The following is a 10000-nucleotide window of genomic DNA, read 5'->3' as shown; positions in this document are numbered from 1 at the left end:
CTACCCTAAACCTTAATAACTACCCTACATACTAATAACTACCCTAAACCGTAATAACTACCCTACATACTAATAACTACCCTAAACCTTAATAACTAATCTAAACCTTAATAACTACCCTAAATACTAATAACTACCCTAAACCTTAATAACTAACCTACATACTAATAACTACCCTAAACCTTAATAACTACCCTAAATACTAATAACTACCCTAAACCTTAATAACTTCCCTAAATCTTAATTACTTCTTTAAACCTTAACTACCCTAAACCTTAATAACTACCAACTACCCTAAATACTAATAACTACCCTAAACCTTAATAACTACCTTAACTACTAATAACTACTCTAAACCTTAAAAACTACCCTAAATACTAATAACTACTCTAAACCTTAAAAACTACCCTAAATACTAATAACTACCCTAAACCTTAATAACTACCCTAACTTCTAATAACTACTCTAAACCTTAAAAACTACCTTAAATACTAATAACTACTCTAAACCTTAATAACTTCCCTAAACCTTAATTACTTCCTTAAACCTTAATAACTGCCATAAACCTTAATAACTACCCTGAACCTTATTAACTGCCCTAAATACTAATAACTACTCTAAACCGTAATAACTACCCTAAATACTAATAACTACTCTAAACCTTAATAACTACTCTAAACTTCAGTAACATCTCTAAACTTCAATAACTACCCTGAACCTTATTAACTAATTTAAACCTTAATAACTACCCTAAACCTTAATAACTACCCTAAATACTAATAACTACTCTAAACCGTAATAACTACCCTAAATACTAATTACTACTTTGAACCTTAATAACTACCCTAAACCTTAATAACTACCCTAAATACTAATAACTACTCTAAACCTTAATAACTACCCTAAATACTAATAACTACTCTAAACCGTAATAACTACCCTAAATACTAATTACTACTTTGAACCTTAATAACTACTCTAAACCTTAATAACTACCATAAATACTAATAACTACTCTAAACCCTAATAACTAACCTAAACCTTAATACCTTCTCTAAACCTTAGTAACAACTCAAAACCTTAATAACTACCCTGAACCTTGATAACTACTCTAAACCTTAATAACTACCTTAAACCTTAAGTACCTCAAACCTTAATCTTCTTCTTCTTCTTTCGGCTGCTCCCATTAGGGGTCGCCACAGCGGATCATCCGTCTCCATACCACCCTGTCCTCTATATCTGCCTCTTTTACACCAACTACCTGCATGTCTTCCCTCACCACATCCATGAACCTCCTCCTTGGCCTTCCTCTTTTCCTCCTACCTGGTGGCTCCATCTTCAGCATTTTTCTACCAATATAATTCATGTCCCTTCTCTGCACATGTCCAAACCATCTCAATCTCGCCTCCCTCACCTTGTCACCACAACATCCTACATGTGCTGTCCCTCTAATAAACTTATTTCTAATCTTGTCCATCCTCGTCACTCCCAACGAAAACCTCAACATCTTCAGCTCTGCTACCTCCAGCTCCACCTCCTGTCTTTTACTCAATGCCACTGTCTCTAATCCATACAACATCGCAGGTCTCACCACAGTCCTATAAACTTTCCCTTTCATTCTTGCAGATACTCTTCTATCACAAATCACTCCTGTCACTCTTCTCCACCCACTCCACCCTGCCTGCACTCTTTTCTTTACTTCCCTAACACACTCTCCATTACTTTGCACTGTTGACCCCAGGTACCTGAACTCCTCCACCTTCTTCACCTCTTCACCCTGCAACCGCATCACTCCACTGCCCTCCCTCTCATTCACACACATGTACTCTGTCTTACTCCTACTGACTTTCATTCCCCTTCTCTCCAGCGCATATCTCCACCTCTCCAGGCTCTTCTCAACCTGCTCTCTACTCTCACCACAAATCACAATATCATCTGCAAACATCATAGTCCAGGGAGACTCCTGTCTGACCTCGTCCGTCAACCTGTCCATCACCACTGCAAACAGGAAAGGGCTCAGGGCCGATCCTTGATGTAGTCCAACCTTCACCCTGAACCAGTCTGTCGTACCTACTGCACACTTTACTGCCGTCACACTGTCCTCATACATGTCCTGCACCACCCTCAAATACTTCTCTGACACACCCGACTTCCTCATACAATACCACAACTCCTCTCTCGGCACCCTGTCGTACGCTTTCTCTAAATCCACAAATACACAATGCAGCTCCTTCTGTCCTTCTCTATACTTCTCCATCAACATCCTCAAAGCAAATAAGGCATCTGTGGTGCTCTTCCTCGGCATGAAACCATACTGTTGCTCACAGATGGTCACCTCTTCTCTCAGCCTGGCTTCCAGTACTCTTTCCCATAACTTCATGGTGTGACTGATCAACTTAATTCCCCTGTAGTTACTGCAGGTCTGCACATCTCCCTTATGCTTAAAGATCGGTACCAGCACACTCCTTCTCCATTCCTCAGGCATCCTCTCCCCTTCCAGAATCCTGTTAAACAATCTGGTTAAAAACTCCACTGCCATCTCTCCTAAACATCTCCACGCTTCTACCGGTATGTCATCTGGTCCAACCGACTTTCCATTCTTCATCCTCTTAATCGCTGCTCTCACTTCCTCCTTACTAATCCTATCTACATCCTGCTTCACCAACTCCACATCCTCCAACCTTCTCTCTCTCTGATTTTCCTCATTCATCAGCTGCTCAAAATACTCCCTCCATCTTCTCAACACACTCTCCTCACTAGTCAACACATTTCCCTCTCCATCCTTTATTGCTCTAACTTGCAGTACATCCTTCCCAGCTCGGTCCCTCTGCTTGGCCAATCGGTATAAATCCTTTTCTCCTTCCTTAGTGTCCAACCTCTTATACAGTTCCTCATATGCCTTTTCCTTGGCTTTCGCCACATCCCTTTTAACCTGCTGCCGCATCTCCTTGTACTCCTGCCTACTTTTCTCATCACTCTGTCGATCCCACTTCTGTTTTGCCAATCTCTTTCCCCTAATGCTCTCCTGCACTTCCTCATTCCACCACCACGTCTCCTTGTCTTGCTTTCTATTTCCAGATGTCACACCAAGTACTTTTCTAGCTGCCTCCCTCATCACTCCTGCAGTAGTTGCCCAATCATCCGGCACCTCTTCACCACCACCAAGCCCCTGTCTGACCTCTTCCCTGAACCTCACACTACACTCTTCCTCCTTCAGTTTCCACCATCTTATTCTTCTTTCAAACCTTACTTTCCTCCTCTTCTTCTTCGCCTCCAAAACCATCCTACAGACCACCATCCGATGCTGTCTAGCTACACTGTCCCCCGCCAACACCTTACAGTCTCCAATCTCCTTCAGGTTGCATCTCCTACACAGAAGATAATCCACCTGTGTGCACCTTCCTCCACTCTTATACGTCACCCTATGATCCTCCTTCTTCTTAAAATACGTGTTCACCACTGCCATTTCCATCCTTTTAGCAAAATCTACCACCATCTGCCCTTCCACATTCCTCTCCTTAAAACCATACCTACCCATCACCTCCTCATCACCTCTGTTCCCTTCACCTACATGCCCATTAAAGTCTGCCCCAATCACCAATCGTTCTTTCCTAGGTACACCATCTACCACTTCATCTAATTCACTCCAGAATCTTTCCTTCTCCTCCATCTCACAGCCAACTTGTGGAGCATAGGCACTGATGACATTTATCATCATCCCTTCAACTTCCACCTTCACGATCATCACCCTATCAGAAACTCTCTTCACCTCCACTACACTCTTACTGTACTCTTCCTTCAGAATCACCCCTACACCATTTCTCTTCCCATCCACACCATGATAAAACAGTTTAAACCCACCTCCAATGTTCCTGGCCTTACTCCCTTTCCACTTGGTCTCCTGAACACACAACACATCTACCTTTCTCCTCTCCATCATATCAGCTATCTCTCTCCCTTTACCCGTCATAGTACCAACATTTAAAGTACCAACCCGAACCTCTACTCTCCTACACTGCTCCTTTTCCTGCCGTCTCTGTAGACGTCTTCCTCCTCTCCTTCTCCTCCTTCGGCCAACAGTAGCCCAATTTCCACCGGTACCCTGTCGGCTAACGATACCTGTGGCGGTCGTTGTTAACCCGGGCCTCGACCGATCCGGTATGAAATTCTCATTTGTGATCCGCATATTTGATTTGGCACATGTTTTACGCTGGATGCCCTTCCTAACGCAACCCTCCCCATTTACCCGGGCTTGGGACCGGCACTAAGAGTACACTGGCTTGTGCCCCCCTAATGGCTGGGTTACCTCAAACCTTAATAACTACCCTAAATACTAATAACTACTCTAAACCTTAATAACTACCCTACATACTAATAACTACCCTAAACCTTAATAACTACCCTAAATACTAATAACTACTCTAAACCTTCAAAACTACCCTAAATACTAATAACTACCCTAAACCTTAATAACTTCCCTAAAACTTAATTACTTCCTTAAACCTTAATAACTGCCATTAACCTTAATAACTTCAAGGTACCCTAAACCTTAATAACTACCAACTACCCTAAATACTTATAACTACCCTAAACCTTAATAACTACCCTAACTACTAATAACTACTCTAAACCTTAATAACTACCCTAAATACTAATAACTACTCTAAACCTTAATAACATCTCTAAACCTTAATAACATCTCTAAACCTTAATAACATCTCTAAACCTTAATAACATCTCTAAACCTTAATAACTACTCTAAACCTTAGTAACTACCCTGAACCTTATTAACTACCCTAAATACTAATAACTACTCTAAACCGTAATAACTACCCTAAATACTAATAACTACTCTAAACTTCAGTAACATCTCTAAACTTCAATAACTACCCTGAACCTTATTAACTACTTTAAACCTTAATAACTACCCTAAACCTTAATAACTACCCTAAATACTAATAACTACTCTAAACCTTAATAACTACCCTAAACCTTAATAACTACCCTAAATACTAATAACTACTGTAAACCTTAATAACTACCCTAAATACTAATAACTACTCTAAACCTTAATAACTACTCTAAACTTCAGTAACATCTCTAAACTTCAATAACTACCCTGAACCTTATTAACTACTTTAAACCTTAATAACTACCCTAAACCTTAATAACTACCCTAAATACTAATAACTACTCTAAACCTTAATAACTACCCTAAACCTTAATAACTACCCTAAATACTAATAACTACTCTAAACCTTAATAACTACTCTAAACCGTAATAACTACCCTACATACTAATAACTACCCTAAACCTTAATAAGTACCTCAAACCTTAATAACTACCCTGTTTACTAATTACTACTCTGAACCTTAATAACTACCAGCTACTAATGCCAACTGTACCATCAAGGTCAGACCTTAAAAAGTGTGGAAGAGAGAACGTGCTTGTGTGTGTGTGTGTGTGTGTGTGTGTGTGCGTGCGTGCGTGCGCGTGTGCGTGTTGGAAATACTGATGTAACACTTCCATAGTAAACTGCAGCTCTGAAGCATTTGGGATGTTGAAGTTGCTGTGCTACAAAGCAATACAGCAGTGTTTTCCCTTGAGTGTGTGTGTTTGTGTTTGTGTGTGTGTGTGTGTGTGTGTGTGTGTGTGTGTGTGTGTGTGTGTGTGTGTGTGTGTGTGTGTGTGATATAAAACCAGATATATAAATGAATGATAAATGAATGAGTAAGATCTCGACTCAGGGGCACAAAATAAACTGCACTCAGGTGTTGTTTGTAGTTTGTTTTTATAGTCTGTAGTTTGTTAGAAATTTTAGTTTGGTTTAAGTGGTTCTGTTTGTTTAGTGTTTTTAGTTCTAGTACAGTTTTAGTGTAGTATTTAAATGATGTCTTCAGTGTATTTGAAATATATTCAAATATATGTTAGTTTTGTTAGCAGGTCAGCTGTGCTAACTGTGCCAGTTGTTCATTAAGAACATTTTGTTAGTTACTGAACAGAGGAAACAAAATTATTTATCTTTGTAAATAAAAAGACACTAAAAAAGTACATCTTAACACTAATCTGAATAAAGTTACAGTGAGACCACAGCGAGACCACAGCGAGACCACAGCGAGACCACAGAGAGACCACAGAGAGATCACAGAGAGATCACAGAGAGATCACAGAGAGATCACAGAGAGATCACAGAGAGATCAGGCTTCCTAGCTTCATTGTATTTGCTATGAGAGGTCTGTATAAGGAAGGATAAGGTAAAGATAAGCACTAATAGGTCTAACCTGTAGGTTGGAATAACAAAAGGGAGACACAACAAGGACTGTTTCTCTTCTCAGTCTGGTTCCTCTCAAGGTTTCTTCCTCATATCATCTCAGGATTTTCTTTTCCACAGGCACCACTGGCTCACTTATTAAGGATTATTATTAAGGAACTTATACGTTCTTTTATTATTAATTTATCTCTGTGAAGTTTCTACTGTCCACTGTTTAAAGCGCTACACACATAAAAAGAAATTCACACACACACACACACACACACACACACACACACACACACACACACACATATGCCTTGTCTAAGTGACCTGTCCTTCCACAAAATTAGTGTGTTTCATAAAGGAAGTGAACAAGTCTGACTGTTCTGATTATACAGTAATGCATTTAGTTTCTAACTGACTGTGTGTGTGTGTGTGTGTGTGTGTGTGTGTGTGTGTGTGTGCGCGCGCGCACAAAATTCCAGAAACAGATGAAGGCAAAAGCAAAGAAAGCAATTGGTCAACTTAAGATTCGCACACTCCAACAAGGAGATCAGGTATGTGTGTGTGTGTGTGTGTGTGTGTGTGTGTGTGTGTGTGGAGGGTTTTATGATCATGTAATAACACACATTTGCTATTTTGTTTGTTGATATTATTAAGAAACTGTATTGTGACTAATATCTGTGTGTGTGTGTGTGTGTGTGTGTGTGTGTGTGTGTGTGTGTGTGTGTGTGTGTGTGTGTGTGTGTGTGTAGGAGACTGGACCAGATGCTGACTCATGTGCTGTTTGTATTGATTTGTATAAACCAGGAGACATGCTTGCTGTCCTGACATGCAAGTACGTCTCGCTTCTACATCATCATTTAATACCTTCACAAGTTTGAACAGTTCACTGAGACTCCATACATCCTCACACTTCTCTATTCACCCTGCCTCGTTCACCCTGCCTCGTTCACCCTGCCTCGTCCACCCTGCCTCGTCCACCCTGCCCCGTTCACCCTGCCCAGTTCACCCTGCCTAGTTCACCCTTCCCTGGTACCACTCATCTCTCTCTTATTCGCACACACTCTCCTTCACTCTCTATCTCTCTCTGTCTCATTTTTACTCTCTATCTCTTTATCATTTTACCACCGCAGTGTTTACAACAAACACACACACACACACACACACACACACACACACACACACACACACACACACACACACACACACAGAAACTAAACCTGGTCAAACCAGATTCTCTGGTAGAATGAAATTCCCAGAATGCACTGCAGGAGGCGAGAGTAAGGAGGTGCTTAGAGTTGCTGCTCTAAAGTTTACACTTTAAACCCAATAGATCACAGTTAAGGGTACATACTGCATGATCAGCCTTTTTTATGAGAGAGAGAGAGAGAGAGAGAGAGAGAGAGAGAGAGAGAGAGAGAGAGAGAGAGAAATAGAGAATGAGAGAGAGAGAGAGAGAGAGAGAAAGAGAGAGAGAAAGAGACAGAGAGAAAGAGAATGAGAGAGAGTGACAGAGAGAAAGAGAATGAGATAGAGACAGAGAAAGAGAATGAGAGAAAGACAGAGAGAATGAGAGAGAGAGAGAGAAAGAGAATGAGAGAAAGAGAATGAGACAGAGAGAGAGAGAGAGAGGGAGAGAAGGGGTAGTTTATTGGTTAAGGCATTGGACTTTGGATCTAAAGTTTGTGAGTTCAAATTCCACCAAGCTGCCACTCCTGGGCTCCTGAGTCAAGTCAAGTTTATTTCTATTGCGCTTTTCACAACAGACATCGTCTCAAAGCAGCTTTACACAAATCAACAGTGAAGGTGAAGGTGTGTGTGTATCCCTGATGAGCAGCCGTGGTGACTGTGGCAAGGAAAAACTCCCTTAGATGTTATGAGGAAGAAACCTTGAGAGGAACCAGACTCAAAAGGGGAACCCATCCTCATTTGGGTGACATCAAGAGTTTGATCATAAATCTTTAAACAATACAGAACACTGGAGAGTGAGAACTAACATGAGTACTGGAGTATAAGATTATAAGTAAATGTTCTTTCTGCAGTCTTATACAGTCTTTATGGTTAGTAGCTCCTAGTTTTATAAGCTCAGAATTTGTGATCATCACAGATCCAGCATCAGCTTCTCCATGCCAGAGCCTTTAAACACTCCAGGAGGTCCAATGTCAAACTCCACACATGTAGCGGGATCCAAATGGCACTGGTACGTCACTAGATAGTTCGGGATGTTTGCGAGTTCAGCATCTACTTCTTCAAAGGTCCGTAATCATCACGAGGTGGGAGGTGACTGGAGCTGGAGCAACCTCAGGAAGCCTCGGGATGGGGAGAGTAAGAGAAGCAGTGGAGAGGAATTAGCGTAGCTGCTGTTCATGATATTAACAGCACAAGTTGATAATGTGATGTGATCAGATGTTCTGGAGCACAAGGTTATGATGTGATGTGTGTTATGTGTAGAACTCGCTAAAAACATACGTCTGTAATCTACACTTAAACTGGGAGAGTGTGTCTGAGCCCCGAACACTGTCAGGAAGACTATTCCAGAGTTCAGGAGCTAAATGTGAAAATGTTCTACCAGTGGACTTTGCTATTCTATGAACTACTAGAAGCCCAGAGTTTTGAGATCTCAGGGAGCGTGAGGGATTGTAGCGTGTTAGAAGACTGGAGATACATGGAGATAAACCATTTAGTGTTTTGTAGGTAAGAAGCAGTAGTTTGTAGTGGATTTAAAACTTAACAGGAAGCCAGTGTAGGGACGAGAAGATTGGGGTTATATGGTGATATTTTCTTGACCTTGTGAGAACTCTGACTGCTGCATTCTGAACTAACTGTAGCTTGTTTATTAATGATGCAGGACATCCACCTAGTAATGCATTACAGTAGTCCAGTCTGGAGGTCATAAACGCATGGACGAGCTTCTCTGCATCAGATATAGATAACATATTTCTTAGCTTAGAAATATTTCTAATGTGGAAGAAGCTGTTTTTGTAACTTGGTTGATGTGATTATTAAAAGTTGCTCTAAAATAACTCCCAGATCTTTTCCTGTTAAACTAGTGGTTACAGAACATCCGTCTAAATGCAGGTTGAGATGCTGGAGCTTCTGTGTACTGGTTTTTGGGCCGATGAGCAAAATCTCCGTCTTATCAGAATTTAATAGCAGAAAGTTATGGGTCATCCAATCTCTTATTTCTTCAACACACTCAGTTATGCGAGCTAATTGAGCTGTATCGCCTGGTTTAGATATGTAGTTGGGTATCATCAGCGTAACAGTGGAAGCTAATCCCATGTCTTCTAATAATATTTCCTAAGGGAAGCATGTATATTGTGAAAAGCAGGGGTCCTAGAACTGAACCTTGTGTCACGCCATAATTTCCTTGCATTAAGCTGGAAAGCTCTCAATTTAAATCTATGAAATGGTAACGATTGGACAGGTAGGATTTAAACCAGCTTAATGCCTGTCCCTGAATGCAGATGTAATTCTGTAAGCGATCCAGGAGAAGATCATGATCTATAGTGTCGATTGCAGCACTAAGATCTAGTAAAAATAACAGCAAGATGAAGCCTTGGTCTGAAGCTAAAAACAGGTCATTAGTGATTGTAACTAGAGCAGTTTCTGTACTATGATGGAGCCTGAAACCTGACTGAAACTCTTCAAAGATAAAGTTCTCTTGCAAGTAGGAACAGAACTGGGCAGCGACAATCTTTTCTAAAATCTTAGACAGAAATGGGAGATTTAAAATAGTGTGG

General features: G+C 40.7%; 1 protein-coding gene across 1 annotated transcript in view; it reads left to right on the top strand.

The window, feature by feature from the left end:
• Positions 1-10000, top strand: part of rnf128a (ring finger protein 128a) — a 17572-nt gene that overhangs the window by 5279 nt on the left and 2293 nt on the right. The window contains exons 3-4 of the mRNA XM_083531033.1: positions 6740-6811; positions 7010-7092. Of these exons, the coding sequence (XP_083387159.1) occupies positions 6740-6811; positions 7010-7092 (155 nt within the window). The remainder of the gene's footprint in view (positions 1-6739; positions 6812-7009; positions 7093-10000) is intronic.

This window comes from Silurus aristotelis (assembly GCF_946808225.1).
Source record: "Silurus aristotelis genome assembly, chromosome: 26".
In the NCBI taxonomy this organism is placed as follows: domain Eukaryota; kingdom Metazoa; phylum Chordata; class Actinopteri; order Siluriformes; family Siluridae; genus Silurus; species Silurus aristotelis.
This window is presented reverse-complemented; position numbering and strand designations above follow the sequence as displayed.